This window comes from Narcine bancroftii, chromosome 9 (genome assembly GCF_036971445.1).
Source record: "Narcine bancroftii isolate sNarBan1 chromosome 9, sNarBan1.hap1, whole genome shotgun sequence".
NCBI classification, from domain to species: Eukaryota; Metazoa; Chordata; class Chondrichthyes; order Torpediniformes; family Narcinidae; genus Narcine; species Narcine bancroftii.
In genome coordinates, this window is record NC_091477.1 from 66,367,022 (window position 1) to 66,391,176 (window position 24,155).

The 24,155-nt window shown below is 39.1% G+C and overlaps 1 protein-coding gene across 5 annotated transcripts in view; it reads left to right on the forward strand.

Annotated features, from left to right (window-relative positions):
• The window catches only part of LOC138743728 (alpha-1,4-N-acetylglucosaminyltransferase-like), a 134,806-nt gene that overhangs the window by 45,390 nt on the left and 65,261 nt on the right, over positions 1-24,155 (forward strand). For 3 of the 5 annotated variants that reach the window (XM_069899375.1, XM_069899374.1, XM_069899376.1), the window contains 3 exons: positions 11,847-12,017; positions 14,173-14,500; positions 17,582-23,096. In XM_069899375.1, the coding sequence (XP_069755476.1) occupies positions 11,956-12,017; positions 14,173-14,500; positions 17,582-18,181 (990 nt within the window). In that variant the 5' untranslated portion in view covers positions 11,847-11,955 and the 3' untranslated portion in view covers positions 18,182-23,096. Of the gene's footprint in view, positions 1-11,846; positions 12,018-14,039; positions 14,501-17,581; positions 23,097-24,155 lie in introns of those variants that run through there. The other 2 variants (XM_069899373.1, XM_069899372.1) reach the window with 2 other exon arrangements.

Consider the following 24,155-nt stretch of genomic DNA (forward strand, 5'->3'; position numbering starts at 1 on the left):
ATTGTTTAATTCGGTGACTCTATCTTTAACTCCTGTTACAACTCTCTTACATGTGTAAATAGACAAAAATACTGTTCAGTCAGCTGGATCAGAGTCATTACACTTAGGACTCATCAAACCGTTCTAAAAAGTCACCTATGGACACCCAAAAAGGTCTCACATTGAGACAAGACCATGTTGTCAGGGAGGTTGAAATGTGTCTATTTCAGTACGAGGAATATAAAGAATAAAGGGGATGAACTTAGAGCTTGGATCGGTACGTGAAACAAAGATGTTGTAGCCATTACTGAAATCTGGCTGTAGGAAGGACAGGATTGGATGATGCAGGTACCAAGGTATATCTGTTTTTAAAAATTAGGAGGGGAGGAAGAAGAGGGGGAGTGGCATTGTTGCTTAAGGATAGTATCACAGCTGTACAGAAGGAGGACACTGAGTAATGTGAGACCACTGAGTCAGTTTGGTGGAAATCAGAAATAAGAAGGGAGCAATCACTGTGCTGAGAGTCGTCTATAGGCCCCCAAATATTCTCCCGGACATGGAGGGACAGATAACCAGCCAGATTTTAGAATGGTGTAGGAAATACAGAACTGTAGTCAAGGATGATCTTAACTTCCCTCATATTGACTGGGACCTCCTGACCGCAAAGGGGATAGATGGGGCTGAATTTGTTAGGTGTGGTCAAGAAGGATTCTAGACACAGTATGTAGACTGGCTGATGAGAGGAGAGGCCATACTGGATCTGGTGCTTGGTAACGAATCGGGTCAAGTGGTAGACCTCTTGGTGTGGGAGCACCGGTGAAAGTGAAAACAACTTCCTTAGCTTCCGTACAGCTATAGAATAAGACAAACTCAGGCTAATTAGGAGTGATTACCTGGGAAGAGCTAATTATGAAAGGATTCGGCAGGAACTAGGGAATATGAATTGGAAAGTGATGTTCAAGGGGGAGAGCACAAAAGTAATGTGGAGGAAGTTATGGGACCAATTGAGCTGGGTCCAGGACAGGTTTGTCCCACTAGGACAAGGGAAAAAATGGTAGGAAAAGGGAAATGAGGATGATGAAACAGATAAGGCAACTTGTAGAGAGGAAAAAGCAAGCCTATGTTAGATATAGGAAGCAGGGAACAGATGGGACTCATTAGAAATATATAGAAGCCAGGAAGGAGCTTAAGAAGGAAATTAGGAGAGATCAAAGGGGGCATGAAAAGGCCTCGTTACGTAGGATTAAGGATAACCCCAAGGCATTCTATGTGTATGTAAAAAAATAGAAAGATGACAAAAGTGAAGGTAGGGCCACTAAAATATAAAAGAGGCATCATGTGCTTGGAAGCAGAGAAGGTCGGGGACATCGTAAAGGAACACTTTACATCAGTATTTACAAGAGTAAAGGATCTTGATCAGGGTGAAGTCAAAATAGAGCAGGACGATGTGCTAGACAATGTGGTGATTATAGAAGAGGAAGTATTAGATCTTCTAAATAACATCAGGATTGATAAGTCCCCAGAGCTGGATGAAATATACTCTAAGTTGTTGTGAGAGGTAAGAGAAGAAATTGCAGGAACATTTCTCTTTGAATTCTCTTTGACTACGGGGGAGGTACCAGATGCAGTCCCTTTGTTAAAAAAGGTAATAAGGAGAATCCTGGGAATTATAGACCAGTGAGTCTCACATCAGTGGTGTGTAAACTATTGGAAAGGATTCTTAAGGATAGGATCTACCGGTATTTGGAGAGGTATAATTTACTCAAGAATAGTCAGCATAGCTTTTAAAGGGAAGGTCATGACTCATGAGCCTAATTGAGTTCTTGAGGAAGTGACAAAAGAAATTTATGTGGGCAGGGTGGTAGATGTGGGCTATATGGATTTCAGTAAGGTGTTTGATAAGGTCCTCACACAAGAGACTTATCCAGAAGGTCAAAAGGCATGGGATCAGTGGAACCTTGCTTGTCTGGATAAAAAATTGGCTTGCAGGAAAAAGACAGAGAGTAGTGGTGGAAGGGAGGTACTCTGCACGGAGGGCAGCGACTTGCAGAGGGCCACAGGGCTCAGTTCTCGGTCCTTTGCTCGTCGTGATTTTTTTATAAATGATCTGGATAATGATACAGAAGGTGGGGTGAGTAAGTTTGTGGATGAAATGAAGATTGGAGAATTGTAGATGGATCTGAAAGTTGTCAGGAGGACATCGACAGGATGCAGTGTTGGGCAGAAAAATGGTAAATGGTGTTCAATCCAGACAAGTGTGAGATTATGCATTTTGTCAGGACAAATTGAAAAGCTGATATAGGGTTAACAGTTGGTTAATTAAGAGCGTGGATGAACAAAGGAATCTTGGGATCATGTCCATACATCCCTCAAGGTGGTTGCTCAAAATGATAGGAGAGTTTAAAAAGCCTATGGGATTATGGGCTTCATTAATAGGGGGATTGTGTATAAGAGTAGAGAAGTCATGTTGCAGCTTTATAAGTCTCTGATGAGACCACAATCTGAGTATTGAGTCCACTTCTGGTTGCCTCATTACAGAAAGGATGTGGAGGCTATCAAAAGGGTGTAGAAGAGATTTACCAGGATCATCTGCATGGATTGGAGTGTATGTCCTATGAGGCAAGGTTGATAAAGTTGGGGGTTTTCTCATTGGAATGTAGAAGGATGAAAGGGCACTTGATTGAATTATGAAAGGGCATAAATAGGTTGGACAGCCAATACCTGTTTCCTAGGGTGGGAATAACTACCACTAGAGGACACCTGTATTAGATTAAGGGAGGGAAGTATAGGGGAAATATCAGGGGTAATTTCTTTTTCTTACACAGAGTTGTTGAGGCCTGGACTGCCTTGGCAGGGGTGGAGGTAGAGTCTGAAAAATTAAGGGCCTTTAAAAGACTATTAGATAGGCAAATGGATGAAAGGAAAGTAGAGGGTTATAGGGTAGGGAGGGTTTAGTACTTTTATATGGTTTGGCACAACATGGAGGAAAACATATTCTACATCTTCACCACATCCAAAATATTGATTTGATAAATCTGATTTCAATCTATTCAATTTCCGAATAAAAATGGGACAGTTTAAGTTTAGACATATGTGCTCTGTGGACCACTTTAAATTGCAGCAAACAATGCCATGCACAAAAAAAAGTGGTGATAATCAAATTAAAACTACAATCCCAAACCTTATTGGAGAGCGAAAGGACAAATCCTGTTCCCAGGTGTTCTTGATTTTAACTAACGAGGCTTATTTTAAATTAACCACTTTGTCATAGATAAGAATATTAAGCCTTAATGAGGAGGTAGTAGTTCAAAAAATGTATAAACTGAATGGACTATATCTGGGCAGGACAGGGATCAATGTCATAGAAACAGAGAAGATAGGAGCAGGAGTAGGTCATTCGGCCCTTCGAGCCTGCTCTGCCATTCAGTGAGATCATGGCTGATCTTAAAGTTCAGTACCCCGTCCCCGCCTTCTCTCCGTAACCTCTAATACCCTTACACTGAAGAAATATATCTAATTCCCTCTTAAATATATTTAATGAACCTGCCTCCACTGCCCTCTGTGGCAATGAATTCCACAGATTCACCACCCTCTGGGTAAAGAAATTACACCTCATCTCAGTCCTAAATGGTTTGCCTATTATCCTCGAACCATGGCCCCGGGTTCTGGACTTCCCCACCATTGGAAACATCCCTTCCGCATCCATTCTGTCCAGTCCTGTCAGAATTTTATATGTCTCTATGAGATCCCTCCTCAATCTTCTAAACTCCAGCGAATACAATGCCAAATTGCGCAATCTTTCCTCATAAGTTATTCCGGCCATTCCAGGTAACAGCCTGGTGAATTGCCTTTGCACTCCCTCCATTGCAAGAACATCCTTCCTAAGATAAGGTGACCAAAACTGCACACAATACTCCAGGTGGGGTCTCACCAAGGCTCTGTACAGCTGCAGTAAGGTATCCTTATTCTTATACTCAAACCCTCTTGATATGAAGGCCAATATACCATTTGCCTTTTTAACCGCCTGCTGTACCTGCATGCTCGCCTTCAGTGACTGGTGCACAAGAACCCCAAGGTCTCTCTGCACTTCCCCATCTCCCAATCTATTGCCATTCAAATAGTAATCTGCCCTCCGGTTTGTATTACCAAAGTGGATAACCTCACATTTATTCACATTGTCGTGCATTTGCCATGTATCTGCCCAGACCCCCAATTTATCTAAATCACACTGCAGCTTCCTGACCCCCTCTTCAGTGCACACAACCCCTCCTAGCTTAGTATCGTCTGCAAATTTGGAGATATTACATCCAATCCCCTCACCTAGATCATTAATGTAAATTGTGAACAGCTGGGGTCCCAGTATAGATCCCTGTGGCACCCCACTGGTCAGTGCCTGCCACTCAGAAAATGAGCCGTTTATCCCAACTCTCTGTCTTCTATCTGCCAGCCAGTTCTCAATCCACATCAATACCTTTCCACCAGTCCCATGAGCCTTGATTTTGTATGCCAGTCATTTATGTGGGACCTTATCGAAGGCCTTTTGGAAGTCCAAGTACACCACATCCACTGGCTCTCCCCCATCTATTTTACCTGTCACCATCTCAAAGAATTCTAATAGATTCGTCAAGCACGATTTACCTTTTGTAAATCCATGTTGACTCTGTCCGATCCCTTCTCTGCTAGTCATATGCTCCATTATTACATCCTTAATAATGGATTCCATCATTTTGCCCACTACTGATGTAAGGCTCACCGGCCTATAATTCCCAGCTTTTTCTCTACCCCCCTTTTTAAATAGTGGGGTAGCATTAGCTACCCTCCAATCCATGGGTACTGATCCTGAGTCTATTGAGTTCTGGAAAATAATTCTTAAAGCATCTGCTATCTGAATGGCCACTTCCTTAAGTACCCTAGGATGTAGATTATCAGGCCCTTGGGATTTATCTGCCTTCAATCCCATCAATTTCCCCAAGACCATGTCCTTAGAGATGCTGATTTCTTTCAGCTCCTCCCTTGCATTAGTCTCTATGTTTCCCAACATCCTTGGGAGGTTATTTGGATCCTCTCTTGTGAAAACAGAACTAAAGTAAGAATTTAATTGGTCTGCCATTTCCTTATTCCCCATTATATATTCCCCTGATTCTGACTGCAAGGGACCTACTCTAGATTTCACCAATCTTTTCCTCTTGACATATCTATAAAAGCTTTCACAGTTGGTTTTTATGTCCTAGGAAGATTGTTGGGGAAGGTTTAAACTAATGGGGCAGGGGAATGGGACTTGCAAAGAGAGAATGAGGAAGGTGGTACAGAGACCAAAGCTAGAGTTAGGAAAGAGAAAAAGAGGGCAGAAAAGGCAAAAGCAAAGGATGCCAAGGTCACTAGATTCTAAAAGGACAATGAGCATAAGGGGCACTTCATCTGAATGCCCATAGTATTAGAAGCCAGGTTAGTGGACTTTAGCCCCAAATCAGTCTCCAGGCATATGATTTAGTGGTCACCACAGAAACATGGTTGCAAGGTGATTGGGAATTAAATATTCAAGGGTATCAGGTAGTACGAAAGGATAGACAGGATGGTAAAGGTGGTGGGGTGACACTCTTAATCAAGGATGAGATCAGGGCAATAGTGAGAGATGATACAAGATCAAAGGAACAGAATGTGGTCCATCTGGGGAGAGATTAACAATAGTAAAGGGGAAAAAAATTACTGGTGGGAATTGTCTATCGCCTACCCAACAACTATAGCACAAGCAATTAACTGAGAGTTAACTTTCAAAGAGACTTTTCACAGTGCTCAACAAAAATATATTCCCATTTAAAAATAAGGGCAGTAAGAGAGGGAAGAGTCAGCCTCGGTTAACTAAGGAAATAAAGGAAAGTGTAAAATTAAAAGCTCATGTGTACAAAGTAGCCAAGAGTAGTGGGAAACTGAAGGATTGGAAAAACTTTAAAAGGCAACAAAGGAGAACTCAATGGGAAATAAGGGAAGGGAAGAAGGATTATGAAGGGAAATTAGCACAAAATATACATTTATAAAATGGAAAAGAGCAGATCGAGTCAACATAGGACCCTTGGAAAATGAGAAAGGAGAGTGATATTGAGTAATGAGTAAATGGCCGAGGCATTGAACAGATGTTTTGTGTCAGTCTTCACGATGGAAGACACATCCAACATGACAAAGAATGATGAGACCCTCAATAAAATAACTGTTACAAAAGATAGCGATGAGCAAACTAATGGGACAGAAGGTGGACAAATCCCCAGTCCTGATGGGATGCATCCCAGGGTACTGAGGGAAATGGCGAGAGTTATAGTCGATGCATTTGTCGTCATTTACCAAAATTCTCTTGATTCTGGGCAGGTCCTTGCAGATTGGAAGACAGCAAATGTCATGCCACTTTTTAAGAAGATGGGTAACTATTGGTTCATTAGCTTAACATCTGCAGTCAGGAAAATGGTTGAAACTGTCATTAAGGATGAATTAGCAAGACATTTAGAATGAAGGGGTTCCATCAGGCAGACGCAGCATGGATTCAAAATAGGTAGGTGTGTTTGACAAAATTGCTAGAGTTCTTTGAGAATATAATGTGTGTGGTAGATAGAGGGGAATAGGTTGATGCTGTACATTTGGATTTCCAGAAGGCATTTGATAAGGTGCTGCACAAGAGACTTATCAAAAAGAAACCGATGAATGGAGTCGGGGGAAGTATACTGGCATGGATTGAGGATTAGTTAATTGAAGGCAGAAAGTTAGGATAAATGGGTGTGTTTCTGATTGGCAGACAGTGGTAAGTGGGGGGCCGCAGAGGTCGGAGCTGGGTCCACTGCTGTTCTCCAATTACATTGATGATCTGGAAGAGGGGACAGAGTGTGGTGTTGCCAAGTTTCAGATGATACTAAATTGAGTGGATAAGCAAATTGTTCAGAGGATGTGGAGAGGCTGCAGAAGAATATAGTTGTTAGGTGAGTGGACAAAGGTCTGGCAGATGGAGAACAACATTAGTAAATCTGAGGTCAGAAAAATAGAAGAGCAGATTATTATTTAAATGGTGAAAAACCTCAGCATGCTGTCTTGGGAGTGGTGTGCGTGAATCGCAAAGCATTCGGTTCCAGGTACAACAGGTTATTAAGAAGGCATATGGAATTTATCACATATGGCCTTTATCTCTAGAGGAATTGAATTCAAGAGCAGGGAGGTCATGCTGCAACTGTACAAGGTACTGGTGAGGCCGCACCTGAAAAACTGTGTACAGTTCTGGTCTCCATACTTGAGGAAGGATATACTGGCCTTGGAGGCAGTCCAGAGGGGGTTCACCAGGTTGATCCTGGAGATGAGAGGGTTGTCCTATGAGGAGAGACTAAATTGTCTGGGATTATACTCACTCAAATTCAGAAGAATGAGAGGAGATCTTATAGAAACATATAAAATTACAAATGGAATAGACATGATAGAGATAGGAAAATTGTTTTCTCTAGGTGAGACCAGAACTAGGAGACTCAGCCTCAAGATTCAGGTGAGAAGATTTAAGACCGAGATGAGGAAAAACTCTTTTTTCCCAGAGAGTAGTGAATCTGTAGAATTCTCTGCCCAGGGAATCGATTGAGGCAATTTCATTAAACATACTTAAGATTGTAAATATCTAAAAAATTAATTTTAGGTAAGTTGAATTTTGCCACTAGTTGCTCAAAAGAGCAAAACTGTTGTCAATAAAATGGTCTTTAAAACATTTAATACCACATCTGTGCCAGTTATTAAAGGCAGGGTCTTGCAAAGGAGGTTGAAAAAGGTGATTGGTTCTAAAAAAAAACAAAGATTGAAAGAGGGGAAATGGTGATTGGATAGAATAGAGCTGGCAAAAGAAAAATTCTCGTTCAAAAAACTTCTAATGGACAACAGCTGCTGGAGTAGGCCAATAGGCCCATATTTTCAGATCATGGCTGATCATTCTCTGACAGTAACCATTCCTTGCCTTATCCCCATAACCCTTAACTCGTCTGCCCACAATTGTGCCCATACACTCAAATTGTGTTCCTGCACTGCCTTCCCTGGGCTGGGTTCTCCTCCTTTCTGTGGGCGTGTTTGGAACTGCTGTTCCTGCAGGTGACCGCCTCTGTGGGGTGTCCTCATTGGTCAGGTTCCTGGCACCGGGTGAAGCTTGGCACTATGTTCCTGTAGTGGCTGCCGCTGGGTGTGGCTTGGAGCATGTCTACATTTGCTGCCTTCTCTGAGGCTGCTACCAGGCACCTGCTGCTAGCCTCCGCCGCTTCATAGTTTATGCACTTGTCTATGGCTTTTCATAGTGTTAATTCACTGTGTTATAACAGCTTTTTCCTCATTCCGTTGTCGAGCACACCACACACTATACAATCCTTTATCAACTCATCGGTCAGTGCGCCAAATATGCACGTCTTGACTTTCTGACTTAATGCACTCACAAAGGACTCTTAAGAGAAAAAGTATGATGTATAAAAACTGCCTTTACATGTGCCTACCTGCTGAATACTTTTTGGTCCTCGAATAGGGTGGCCCTTCCTTACTTAACACCTGCACCACCACCTGAGCCTCTTCTCACCAAAGCCTCATGAGCCAAAGCCTTACCACTTCAAACATGACCGCTCCCTATTTTCTCTCATTCTCTCATTTTATGTTGAAAGAGTATGATTTCCCAGCATTTTTTAAATCATTATTTACATACTTATTTTTAATTATGAAAATAGACATTCTACATTTTTCATGCACCTCTTCATTTCACCTCACTTGCAATGGTTCACTTCATAGTTTCATTTATATTGATATTTGGAAGTCAAAATCAAACCACAAATTTCCCCATTTTCAGCCGTGCCCCGTAAGGGAGTGTTTCATGGGTCCTGTTTCAGGAACAGATCATTCGAAATGTCCGCGATACCAACAATGAACCAGTCAGACGAATTGGAAATACCTCATATGCTGAAGCCCAGTAACATTACATTTTGAAGAGTTGTTTAGTGGGATTGGGTTTGAGAATGTTAAAGGTCACTCTGCAGTTGGATGGAACAGAGTGGGAAGGAAAAGCATATGCCATGAAAATGATCCTGGCAGACAGTGACTTATCGACCAGTCATGTCTGCCTCATCATTCACCCATAATGTCAAGGAAATTAAAACAAATGAAGGAACAAAAAGAATTAAGTTCCATCTAAATTTAAATTGTGACACTAATGTATGTTTATGGGTGGTTAATGTAATGGGGAAATGCAGCAGTCAAATTGCATTCAGTTCTGTTCCAGAAGGAAACTTTGCCCTTTCACCCCAGAGATGAGAGTGTTCAACAGTGATCTAACTCTGACCCTTTCATAGTTTCCAATGATGTGATGTGACCTATTGGTATTCTTTTCACCAACTCAGACATAAAGTTGAGGTTTCAGTTCCCTTCCAGCTGGAATGTGGACTCGCATCACAACCAACATCGACAATGTAGTTTGGATTGTACATGTGGATGCAAAAAGAGAGCAAGGATGTTCACAACTTCTGTAGAATGTATGATCAGTTATGGCCCATTGAGGTATTGGGTGCCCATCATTGAATAGCACCAATCAGCACGTTCAGTGTAGCAGTTAGCACAATGCTGCTACAGCGACAGCAACGTGGGTTCAAATCCAGTGCTGTCTTGAAGGAGTTTGTACATTCTTCCTGTCTCTACATGGGTTTCCTCTGTATGCTCAGGTTTCCTTCCACCCAGGGATTGTAAGTTCATTGGTATATTTGAAGGGCTCATGCACTGGAAGGAGCTGTCACCATGCTGTATGTCTAACTTTAAGATTAATTCTCACCAGAACTATGGTGCAGTGTCCATTAGAGCCCAGAAAGGTTCCTATTTGGCATTCTTTAAGATCTTAAAGTAAAATAAAGTAGTATTTTGTGTTTGGGCTGTCTGCCAAAACCTCAATGCAGTGCCATTGGGACATCTTTGCACTTCAAAGTCAATGTCAAAATTTAAATTTATTGCCTAAGATCAACCTGGCATCACATATAATCCTGTGATTCCTTTTTCCTGTGGGACAGACATAATTTCGGTTGTGCAAACTGTACTCAAGAAAATGATACAGATATGTACACCAAAGAGAGAAATGTAAAACAAAGAAAGAAATGACAACATACTGACTGGGCAAATACAGAAAAATCAATACTCAGTAATAAATAATGTGCTAGGTAAGAGTCTCTAAATTAGCATCTGATGGAGTCTGATGGTCGATGAATAGTTACTGTCCTGAACCTGGTGGACTTCTTTCTTGATGACAGCAGCAAAGGAGAGCATTTCATGGTTGGTATGGATCCTTGATGTTTGTGGCTCCTCTGACGGCAGTGCTCCATAGAGATTTTCTGGTTGGAGGAGAAAGATTTACTGGTGATGTACAAGGCTGTGTCCACTACCTTTTGTGGGGCATCCACCCACATGTCATGATGCAGCCGGTGACTACACTTTCCACTGCACATCTCTAGATATTTGCCAAGGTTTCTGATGTCATATCAAACATCTGCAAACTTCTGAGGAAATAGAGGTGCCGATGTGCTTTGTTCCCAGACAGATCCTCTGAGATATTGATTCCCCAGAATTTAAATTTGCTCACCCTCTCCACTTCTGATCCCTTAATAATCACTGGATTGCCCTTCCCAAAATCTACAATCAGCTCCTTGGTTTGGGGTGTTGATATTCAGCCATGTTTTCAATTTCTGGAACTTGAGGCGCTATTAATCAAGTAATCCAATATTGATCAGATCTTTCATGCCGTGCCCATGAGAACCTTGCTGAATACTTTTCCCATGGAGCACAGTTTTCTGCCAATAAGATCTTTACAGCCAATCAACACATTAGAGCAATGCTAATCAGGACATTTCTCTTTGACACCCCAAGCATTACATGTTTTCGACATGTATTGTTTTTTACCTTTCCCACTTATTCACCTTATCTGTATCCCATTAATCCACCTCCTCCTGACTCACAATCTCACCTAATTTTATAATTTTAATACTGATGCCAAAAAAAATTAAATTCACCCCCATTACATGAGGCTCCACATATAATTGACCAATCTGATCCTCTATGGGACCAATTTTGTTCTTTACTATCCTTTCACTTTTAATGTACTTGTAGAACCCTTTGGATTGACCTTCGCATTAGCTTCCAGAGAAGCCTCGTGTCTTCTTTTTGATTCCTGATGTATTTCTTCAGTATTTTCTTGCTTTTTTTTGTAAACTTCAAGTACCTCATTAGCTCCTCGTTGGTTAAACATCTCCCACTTAAGCAGATCGGCACTATCCTTGAAAACCAGGGTTCCCTATGCCTGATAACTTTGGCTTTTATCCTTACAGGAATGGTCAAACTATGCACTTTCCCTTGAAGGCCATCCACTTACCTTTCACAGCCTTGCTCATAAAACAACAGATCCCAATCAATTTTTTCTAGATCCTTTCTCATCTCCACAAAATTTGTCCCCCCAATTTTGAATCCCAACATGAGGATCAGACTTACTCTTTTCCATAATTAACTTGAAGCTCATGACATTATGATCACTAGACCCAAAATGTTTTCCTACACGTTCTTCTGTCACCTGACCTGTCTTGTTCCCTAATAGGAGATATGTTCTGCTTCCTTTCTCATTGGTACCTTTATGAATTGGTTTAGAAAACTTTCCTGAACACTTGTTCATCACAATAAATTCTGAATCTGATTGGGAACTTTGCAGAGAGAAATGGAGAATCGTTCAGCTTACTGAAATTTCTTCAGCAATTTCTGACCTCACCTCAATTCTCATGAAATGTAATCGACTGGAAATGTTGTGCATGACATTCTAACTCTGTTTATTTCATTTTTATCTTCCCCTTTTCAAGGATCATCACATCACCTGGTTATTCAGTTTTACTGAGTTTCATCGGAGTGTGACACCGAGAGTTGGTTAATAAGATTTGTAAACATTTCAAACTGAAGATATGAAGTTAAATGTCCAGAACACGGAGTCCGACACCCAGAACAGTCTTATTAATTCAGCCAGTTAAACGCAGGTGAGTGACAATGATCTTTAATATATTTTCATCATAATCATGTTGTGGTTTGGTCTGTGTTTTGGGAAACTGTTTGATTTGTTCTGCCTTTGGCTTAAGGAGATTGCTCCATGAAAAGTAAATACATTTCCTTCTTCTAATTCATAAGCTGACAGTATGAAGGGCCAATTATGGTCACAGAATGAAATGTTTTCTATTTTCACTGATCTGTGGTCCAGCTTGATCCAACAGTTCCCCCTTTACAGAATCCTGAACAACCTCCATTTCTTACCTGCCCTGATCCAAAAGTGAACTTTTGGATTTTACATGATAGCTGTTTGCCTATTTAGATTTTATCTGTAGAGGGAGGTAACAGAGTTGATGATTCAGGCAAATAACGTCAATTAGAATGACAAAATGTTGGAATTTTGAGATGTTTGAAATTCAAAGGATATGGAGGAGGGTGGAGGACACAGTGAGTGTCTGTGATCAGACATATACTGAGGGAGACCAACTACACAGGGCTTGTTAACTGCAGTTGAGGTGAAAATAGGAGGAGATGAATGAGAATGAGGAGAGGGAGTGTATCAGGGGGAAGGGGAGAGAGAGAATAAACAGCACTGACTGCAAATTCCCAAGAGGTCAAGCAGCATCTGTGGAAGGAGAAGTTGAGACTACACAGTGGCACAGTTATTAGAACCGCTATCTCATAGCTCCAATGATGTGACATCAGGTACTGTCTCTGTGGAGTCTGCATGTCTTCCCTGTAGCTGTGTTGATTTCTTCCAGTTTCTTCATGATTCACAAAAACATGCTGAATGCTGGGGTAATTGGCCCCTATAAATGATCCCAAGTGTGTATGTGAGTTGTGGAATCTGGGGATGTTGATGGGCAAGTGTATGGAGAATAAAATATTAGTTATGTAAATGGTACATGATAGTGGCTGTTGACTCGTTGGACAGAAGTGTCTGTTCCTGCTTTGTGACTCCATGACCCTGTATTGGCCAGAACTGATACAAGTAGGAAAACTTCATGATCTGAAATTGTTAAATTCACTCAGGATTAACCTGATATGGGGTCAAAATCACATTGTGTCGATGACCTTTTGTTTTTGTAAATTTAGTTAGCTGGGGTAATTGGCCCTATAACTATCCATACATCATCTTGACCTCTCTCTGTGATAGCAGCGACTTGCTCTCAGTGCTGCCCTGGAATGCAAATGACTTTCCCGTTCACTACATTCAGTGTTTTCCTATTTCTTTCTAAATCCCAAGTCTTCATTAATTTCCTCTGACCACCCAAACTCCCATTTCTGCTCAAATTCCCACCTCTTGCAATGTCTTCATGATGCCTCTTTTCTACCCATCTTTAAGTCAAAGGCATCAGTAGGGATCTCAGTTTTACTCCCCAATGTCCCCATTTCAAAGAACAGCAAGCCCCAGGTGATGATCAGCTCTTCTCCATTGTATCCACCTCCAAACATCCAAAGCTACTTCCTCAACTCTCTAGATCACAGCCCTGAAATGAATGTTATGTTGCACTCTGACAGAATTTGATTCTGTAACAAATATCCCTTCACAACTTTCTTCATGTTCCAACTAAATTTACAAAAACAAAAAGTCATCGACAAAATGTGATTTTGACCCCATATCAGGTTATGTCTTTTCTTTACAGATGACAGGAATGTCAGAATTCAGCAGTGATTTTTGTGGTGGATCAGTAATCAGATGTCTCTTATCTATCAAATCTATTCACTGTCTCCTATCCCTTAATGAAAACTTGGTGGATAGTTAACTTGTTCTGTTCACAACTCCACTGTCATCCAGAGTAGATCATTGTTCGTTGGGAGGAACTCACCTTTTGAAATCCACTTTGTCCTTTTTATATCAACATATTATTTGGATACCATCACCTGTTGTTAATTATAGATTACAATAAATGCAGCACAAATGTTACAAAAATACATGCATCTGAGGACATGTCAATGTAATCATTAATAGAACTGAAATTAAATGTTTGAAAAGAGCATGTGTTATTTCAAAGGAACCTTTGGAGAAACATATCAGCTTCACATCATGAATTCGATGAAAAAGGGATGTTTACTTGTCTTCATAATTGGAGTCTGTGCTCTGCTGTACATGAACTGGAAAACAAACAACATCCATTTTATTCAAAGCCTCATCTCAAGGATATCAGCACTGAAAGAGAGGGCCACCACTGATGTTTCTACGCCAGCCATGAAATCCCGCATTATATTTATGGAGACGACTGACAACATGGAGCCAACACCATTGGCGGTGTGTGCGGTGGAATCTGCTGCTCATCTAAACAGAGACAAACAAATCTATTACTTCATGAAGGGATTCAGTGGCATCTTGAGCCAATATCCACACCCTGAGAACAGAGGCATCCACTTGCTCTCCTCGGTGAAGAATATAGTCATTCTACCATTAAATGCCACGGAACATTTTGAAGATACTCCATTAAAAAGCTGGTATCTAAAGGTAACCAATGACAAGAAATGATTTTGATGAATAAATTAACATGTAGAAAATTAACAAATTAACATGTAGAAATGGAAGCATTTGCGAGTCAGGCTTATGACTAAGAATCGACTGAATTCAGTTCAAGGTTTCTTCCTTTATTGTTCAATTTATTAGAACCTTATAGTGAACATTTATTTTAGTCTGGAGCTATTGACACAAAAGAATTAAATTTATTGTGAAAATCAGTTTGCAAATTAACCCGGCCAGTTCACACTTTATTGAGAACTCATGATCCCATGTAACTTCTGTTGAAACACAGAAATGCTGGATGAACTCAGCAGGTCTCACAGTGTCCACAAGAGATAAAGATACATAATATAACTGATGTTTTGGACCTGAGCCCTTCCTCAAGCTGAGGGCCAAAATCACAGCATCTGCAGACTTTTGTGTTCCATCCTCATCCCTGGTGATCTCTGTGTCTTCTCCATATGTACCTTCCAAATTCTTCCTTGTAGACAATTTGTTCCTTGCACCTGTGGATCATCAAAGCTGTGAATGGGTCTATATCCTATGGAAGGCAGGATATAGTTGTGATAAATGGAGTGCAGTGAAGATCCAGCTGAGTGATTCCTTACCTAACAAGTTTGTGGTACAGCAGAGAGTTTGCAGACTGGGCTGATACTCTCCAGAGAGAAGGAAATACAGAGGTGATCCCCATGAAATCTATCATATTCTTAATATGCTCAATATTTCGTACGCTACCGTGATATTTCCATTGATTTGTGTGACTGGAATAAGAGATAAGAAATGAGTCATTAAGGACAGAAATTAGGAGCCATTTCTTCAGTCAGAGTGTGTTTTTTTTTTTGTTTTTTTTTCTGCCAAATAGTGGGCTCAGCGGCTGATCAGAGTTAAGGCTGTATTAATAGGGATCTCAGGGTATAAATCCCTGAAAATCACAGCGAGGTTAGATCGTGTCGTGAATAAGGCATATGTGGTGGCTGCCTTTATTGGTCATGGTAAATGGTGTAAAAGGTGGGATACCATGTGACAACTTCATATGTGCAGTACCATGGGTAAGTCCTGTCACCACACCATTGGAAGGTATAATGATAATCACAAAGATCTGTAGTCAGTGAGGATCAGTGACAATCCCTCCTCCACAATAATCCTTAAAACCAAGACCACATGCTTAGACTCCGACCATAACTTATAACCTTGAGTCGAAGTACTTTACCAACTCCATCAACATGTTTCTAGATGATACCTCACTTATAGGGTGGATCCAAAATACTGATGACATGTAAGATTGGAATGAAATAGAAAATGTGATAGTGTCAGGACAAGAGCATCTCCCTCAATGTCTACAAAATGAAGGAACTGGCCATCGATTTCTGGAAGTGGGCTGTAGTGCAAAAGTGGAGATGGCGGAAAGTTTTACTTTATTAGGAGAAAATATAACCTGTCCTTTTCCAAACACATTTATGCTCTAAGCAAGAACACACCCCAATACCCCAACTTCCTCAAAAGCTTGAGGAAATTTAACATGTACCCACTTTACATCATATCACCGATGGAAGTAATTACATTGTAGAAGGTGCAGAGGAGATTCACCAGACTGTTGCCAGGTTTGGACTATTTCAGTTATAACAGAGATGAGATAGGCTGGTATTAACATGAATTGAGAGGCAGGTCACGGGTTTATGAAGTGATTCATTGGAAGGATCTGCCCAATCTGCCATGTGGAACAAAGAATTCACATGCTCCCTTTGAGTACTGGTTCTCAGGTCTTTATGTGGTGATTGCAGCCATTGCAAGTTGGGTTCCATGCATGAACAGGAGCCTCATGGCTTCAGAAGAGAAAAAAAAAGACTAGTAAAGAGATGTTCAGAAAAAAAGGGTTGAAAATTAAAATATCTAGATGCAAAGGGACCTGCAGGATAGTCAAAAGGTCATCTTTCAGGTTGAGGCAATGGTGAAGGAGGCAAATGCAATGCTGGCATTCATTCATGGAATAGAATATATGTAAGAGCAGGGATGTGTTGTTGAGGCTCTATATGGCACTGGTGAGACATCACTTGGAGTGTTGTCGGCTTGTCATTGAAGAAATCATGTGCTGACAGGAAATGGTTGAAAGGAGGTTCATTGGGATGATTCCAGGAATGAAAGGTTTATCACACAAGATTTTGGACTGCATTTGTTCGTATTTAGGAGAATAAGTGGGAATCTCATTGAAACATTTCAAAGGTTGAAAGATATGGGCAGAGTAGATGTTGACTGGTGTCGGTGAAGTGCAATTGCTTCAGCAAAAGGAAGTGTAAGACACTCCTTCCATCTGATAGCCCTTAGGTTACCCTTGTGCAAGGTATAAGACCTGTTTAGCCTCCCAATCAGGGTCACGTGAAGCTATGGATTGCAGATAGTTGATGGTTTTTTACAAGAAGATTCTACAAATTGGAATTTATGGTTGTAAAACTAGAAATGCTGGGCAGATGAATCTGCTGATCAGTGGCCAGGGTTACCCGTCCAGTATGGACACTGCCACGGAAGACAAAAATGGGAAACACTTCAGTATTTTTCCCCTGTACAATCATGAACTCAACATCGACTACAGTCTCAGCTCAAAGATGGAGCCTTCACCGAAGGAGAGCAGGGGAGGCAACAACCTCAGAGATTGTGATGGATGGAGATACATGATCGCCCATGAAGACAATGTGATGCAATGCATAGATGGGTTGCTTCCCATGGAGGGAGAGTTTAGGTAAAGAAGGCACAACTTCAGAATTAAAGGGCGTCTGCTTATTACAGAGAACTTTTTCAGCCAGATGGTGGTATATCTGTGGTATTTGTTGCCACAGGCAGTTGTGGAGGCCAGGTCATTTGGTGAATTAAAAGCAGCTATAGGTTCTTGAATATCCAGTGCATCAAAGGAGATGGCCAGGCAGTGGGGCTGAAGGGAAAATGAATCCGCTCATGATTGAATGAGGGGGAAAACTTGATGGGCCAAATAGTCTATTTTTTCTCCAATGTCTTATGGTCTTATTGTCTAATGGAAATTAATACAATGAATTAAATGTCCCTTTGTCCATTGCCCCACAGGTAAATCCAGAGAAGGAGAAATATTGGACCCATGTGCTTGCTGATGCCAGTAGGTTAGCATTGCTCTGGAAATATGGAGGCACCTACCTGGACACTGACATTATATCACTGAGGTCTTTACCAATTGCTAACTTTACATGCCCACAGAACAGAGGAACAGTCACCAATGGGGTCTTGGGCTTCCAAAATCGGCACCATCCATTCATATGGAATTGCATGGAAAATTTTGTGGCCAATTACATTGGAGATATTTGGGGTCATCAAGGTCCTGAACTAATTACCCGTGAACTGAAGAGATGGTGCAAGATTAAAGACCCAGGTGTCATAATTGGCAAAGAATGTAATGGCATCTCTTTATGGATCACAAATCGGTTCTACCCAATCCCATATCCAGCTTGGAAGAGGTACTATGATCCCTGGAAAAAGGAGGATATAGACCGGACCTTCTCCAACACATATGGAGCTCACGTCTGGAATTATATGAACTCTGCCAAGAAAAAAACAATCATTGCAGGAAGTGGGACATTAATTGAATATTTTTCCAAGTTGTACTGTCCAATTGCATACAGCAATTTAATTCAACCCAAAATATTTCGGTGATTAAGGATATGAGACGATACAATGTTTGAAAAATTTAAATTGACACATAATAATAGGAAAATACATGATGCTATAAAAACCCCAAACCACCCCCCTCACCCCTTCCCCCAACAAAAAACCCCACATAAAGAAAAGAAAGAAATAATGATAAGGAAAAATCAAAAACAAAACAGATAAGAAAGAAATAAAAGAGAAAGTAAAGAAAATAAACCTTATTGCCAAGAAGACACCACCCACCACACCATTTACAATTGTTAAATTCTTTTAAGGAGGTTAACGAGGTGCTCGAAGTTTAGGGAAAATATCTATAAATGAATTCCTGCAATTTGTAAATATGGGCACTAAATTTTCAAAAATACTTCATATTTATTTCTTAAAATGTAAGTAATCATCTAAATGGAAATGCAACTGGCTCAATATCCAGAATCTGATTTCCACATTACTGCTATACATTTACTTGCTACTGTTAACACAATCTTTACAAATTCTTTTTAATGCATGGTTAATTTCAATTTCAGCCTTATTCCTAAAATATTACCAAATATTGCCTAATAAAAGATCTCACTTTAGGGCAGGACCAAGAAGAATGTAAAAAGGTACCAATCTCCTGGTCACATCTAAAACATTGATCTCATAGTTCTGACTTCAATCTATTTAATTTCTGTGGAATTCGATATAATTGATGTAGAAAATTATTCTGAACTAATCTATATATAACATTTTTTTGCCATTCCATCTCGACAGATGGAATACAACATTGGTAAATGTGAGGTCATCCACTTTGGTAGGAAAATTAGAAGAGCATATTATTATTTAAATGGTGAAAAACTACAGTCTGCTGTCATGCAAAAGTACTTGAGAGTGGTTGTGCGTGAATCACAAAAAGTTGAGTTGCAGGTACAATAGGTTATTAAGAAGGCAAATGGAATGTTGTCCTTCATCGCTAGGGTAATTGAATTTAAGAGCAGGGAGGTCGTACTTCAACTGTGCAAGGTACAGGTGAGGCCACAGCGGGAGTACTGTGTGCAGTTCTGGTCTCCATACTTGAGGAAGAATATACTGGCCTTGCAGGTGTTCCAGAGGAGGTTCACCAGGTTGATCCCAGAGATGAGGGGGTTGACCTATGAGGAGAGACTAAATTGTCTGGCATTATACTCACTTGAATTCAGAAGAATGAGAGGAGATCTTATATAAAATTATGAAAGGGATATATAAGGTAGAGGGAGAAAAATTGTTTTCACTGGTGAATCCAGAACTAGGGGGCACAGCCTCAAGATTCAGGGGAGTAGATTTAAGACGGAAATAAGGAAAAACTGTTTTTTCCCAGAGAGTGGTGAATCTGTGGAATTCTCTGCCCAGGGAAGCGGTTGAGGCTACTTCATTAAACTTATTTAAGGTTCAATTAGGGGGTCGTGGCAAGATGGCATAAGGAACAGACGTGCCTTCCAGTCTTCTCCTGACTCTTTGTTATTGTTTTGTCTATAAGTGCCCGTTAAAACTTTTTAAAAGTTTAGAAATAGTTAGAGGTGTTGAATTAGTTTCTAATGGTACAACTGCTGAAAAGAAGTAAACAAAAACGGCAACAGATTGTTAAGAAATTGCATTTCCCGAGGTTATCTGAGCCTACCTGTTTACAAGAAGCCAGGACTCAGCGTGGAATAGATCCAGGAAGAGAGGTACAAGATTTGGCAACGGAGCACCGCTCTTTATCAGCATGGCTCTTTAAAGATGGCGCCCGGCAGCCCAAGGGCTGGCCGGGCGCGTGCGCGTGAATCAACGCCCGCTGTGAGCGCTGTCAGTGAATCTTTGACAGCTAGAACAGCTGGGACGCTGCCAGCTGAAGACCCGACTCTGAAAATACGCTTACCGATTGATGTGGCGGTGGCGCTGCGAAATGCACCTCCAGTAATGAAGACTTCAACAGACATCGATGTAATGAAGGCATTTGATATAATATAGGTTAAGGATAACCCTGGCCATCAGCCTCCAGATACTGCTGAGGAGGTTGTGGCAGGGGTTTCCACACGCAGTCATACTATAAGAAAAGCAGTTAAACCAAAGGAAATAGAAGACACTTTGGCTACACAGAAACAGCAAGATCCTACTGTGCCTGAATCTATTCCAGTATATATGCTTATTAAGAATCTTGAATCTAAGTTATCCTCTACAATAAAAGAAATAGGTAAGGCTTTAGTTCAGGTTAATACAAAGCTTAATACTTTGGTGGACATTAATACTCAACAGATGGTTGATTATGGAGCTTTTAAGCTTGAAACGAGTGAAAGACTTGATGTTTGTGACCAAGGCATAGTCGAGGTACGAGACCAAATACAAGATGTAAATAAAACAATTGAAATTTTACAAATTCAGAATAAAAATTTGGCGAAAAAGGTTGATTATTTGGAGAATCAATCTAGATGGAATAATATAAAAAATGTTGGTTTGCCAGAAGATATGGAAGGATCAGATCCAAGAAAATTCTTCATTGAATGGATTCCACAAGTGTTAGGACAAGATAAGTTTCCGGAAGGCTTAATATTGGAACGTGCCCTTAGAGCTTTGAGAAGAAAGCCTTTTCCAGGACAAAATCCAAGACCTGTTTTGGTTCGTTGTTTAAATTATTATGATAGAGAGACAATTTTGCGTGTGGCTATAAGAAATGCACAAAAAAGAGGATCTCCCTTGATGGTTCAGAACAATTGTGTTTTTTTTTATCCGGATTTGAGTCAAGAAGTTATGTCTCAACGACGTGAATTTAATCCTGTGAAAGAAGTGTTGTGGAAAAAAGGATATAAAGCAACATTTAGATACCCTGCAGTATTGAAGATTTTTCAAGATGGCTATCAACCAAAATTTTTTGATAATCCTAAGGAAGGTATGGACTTTGCTCAATTATTGCCAATTACACAATTTCAGGAAAGACGTAGTCCACCATGGTCTCCAAGGAGAGTGGAGACGCAAGATGGGAACCGAATTCCAAGAAGAAATGGAAGCAAAGGTGGTCGGAGTGACAAAGTTTATTAAAAAAATATTTTTCTGAGAAGATTTCAGATAATGATGATAGTTTAATGTGAAACGGGAGTTGGGAGAGGGAGCTGGGTGGGCATCATTTTCCAGAAGTCATCAGCTATGTGTGAGTTATCTCACACCCAATATTTTATGAGAGTTACCGCATTGAGCGGTTGAGACAGGAGGAGATGGTTGTTCTTTTTTTTTATCAATTTTTGGATTAAGGAGTGAAGTTTTTTTTTATTATCTTTATTTTTTTTTTGTAGTTTTAGGAGGGGATAAGGAAAGGGGGTGTTTTTCTTTTTTTTTCTTTTTTTTTCTTTTTTTCCTCTCTTTTCTTTTTTTTCTCCTTCTCCTTTTCTTTGTGTTATTGTAAGTAATGTCTAAACTTAAGTTTGCCTCTCTTAATGTTCAGGGTTTAAATAATCATATTAAGTGTAAGAAAGTACTTGCTTACTTAAAAAAATAAAAAGTTGATGTGGCTTTTTTGCAGGAAACTCATTTAACAGATAAGGAACATTTGAAACTTAAACGTGAATGGGTTGGACAAGTTTTCTATTCTTCATTTAATTCAAAGGCGAAAGGAATGGCAATTCTGGTGCATAAGAATTTATCATTTCAGTTACAGAATGAAGAGAAAAATGGAGGAAGATTATTAAACTGAATTGTACAATTCTTAATGAGGCTTGGACTCTGCTTGATGTTTATGTACCAAATGTTGAAGATACAACTTTTATTGTAGATGTGTCTTTATTACTTGGACAAACAAATTCCAATGTGATGATTGGGGGAGATTTAAATGTGGTATTGGTGCCTTTATTGGACAAGTATCCAAGAGTAATTAAGAAACCTAAGATGGCAGTACAAGTAACTAATATGATGAAAGATTTGAATTTAGTTGATATTTGGCGAAGACTTAATCCTACAGAGAAATATTTTTCATTTTATTCTTCACGTCATAATTCCTTTTCAAGAATTTCTTAATTTCTTATTTTCTTATTATTTCTTAATTTCAACATATTTACAGGATAAGGTTATATCTGTGGATTATAAGGCAAGGTTGGACTCAGATCATTCATTATTATTATTAGAATTTCAGAGTTCACAAGATGTTCAGAGAACCCCAAGATGGAGATTTAACATTATGTTATTACAAAAACAATAATTTATTAGTTATTTAAAAAAACAAATCGAGGATTTTATTAGTAATAATGTTAACTCTGTTTCTAGTCATTTTATTTTATGGGACGCAATGTAAGCTTTTTTTACGAGGTCAAATTATTAGCTATGCATTTAAAGTAAAGAAAGAGAGAATTAGAGAGATTGAAGATTTAGAGAAAAAGATAACTGTTAATGAAAAAGAATTTCAAACAAATGCTACTGAAATGCAAAAGAACCAGTTAACTAATTTAAAATTAAAGTATAATGAATTATAAACATATCGATTTGAACGTTTAATGAATCGAACTAAACATAAGTTTTATGAATGGGGTGAGAAAGCTCATAAAGTTTTATCATGGCAGTTAAAAAAAGAACAATTATCTAGGATTATACCAGCAATTAGAAAAAAATCAGGTATTACTTTTAGACAAAAAGAAATTAATGAGGAATTTTGTAATTTTTATAAAAAATTATATACATCTGAGTGTAAAGATGTAAGTGAAGATGCAATAGATTCTTTTTTGAAAAATATTAATTTGCCACAGTTGAATCAAGAAGATAGACAAGAGTTGGATAAATCTTTTACAGAGAATGAAATTGAAATGACTATAAGAGATATGCCAAATGGAAAGGCACCCGGTGAAGATGGGTTCTCTATAGAATATTATAAAATTTTTATGTTGATATATCTTCTATTTATAAGAATGTAATGCAGCAAATTTATAAAACTTTTCAATTACCTGAATCTTGTTCTAATGCAATAATTACGGTTATACTAAAAAAAGATAAAGTTCCTTTACAGGTTTCTTATCGACCAATATCATTGTTAAATGTAGATTATAAAATTGTAGCTAAAGTTATGGCTAATAGATTGGCTCAATATTTACCTAAAATAATACATAAAGATCAAACAGGATTTATAAAAAAACAGATATGCGTCTGATAATATTTTGCGATTAATTACTTTGATAAATAAATTTAAATATCAAATGAATTATCCAATAGTGGTCTCATTAGATGCAGAAAAGGCTTTTGATAGAGTGGAATGGAAGTTTTTATTTAAAGTACTTGAGAAATTTTGTTTTGATTCTTCGTTTATTGGATTTATAAAGGCCTTATATAATAGTCCGAAGGCTAGAGTTGCTACTAATGAACAGATTTCAGAATCTTTTGATTTAACAAGGTCTACTAGACAAGGATGTCCATTGTCACCTACTTTATTTGCTATAGTTATTGAACCTTTGGCACAGTTAATACGTCAAAATGAAAATGTTAAGGGTATGAGAGTTTTGAATGAGGAATATAAGATTAATTTATTTGCAGATGATGTTTTATTATACCTGTAGACCCTGATATTTTTTTACCAGCAATTCAAGAATCTTTAGAAAATTATGGTCAATTATCTGGCTATAAGGTAAATTGGGCTAAAAGTGAAATTTTGTCAATTTGTAAAGATGATTATTCGATTTATAAAAATATTACGAAATTGAAGTGGACAAAACAAATTAAATATTTGGGAATTAATGTCAATACAGAATATCAAGATCTATATTCAATTAATTACCTTCCTTTAATTAAAAAAGATTAAACTAGATTTGATTAGGTGGAAGGACTTACCTTTATGTTTATTGGGGAGTATTAATACTATAAAAATGAATATTTTTCCTCGGATGCTACATTTGTTTCAATCAATTCCTTTTTTTTTAAAAAAGTTTTTTTAAGGATTTATATAAAGCAGTTAGAGAATTTTTATGGAAGGGAAAATTTCCCTTCAATGAAAAAGTTGATGTGGGACTTTCAATTT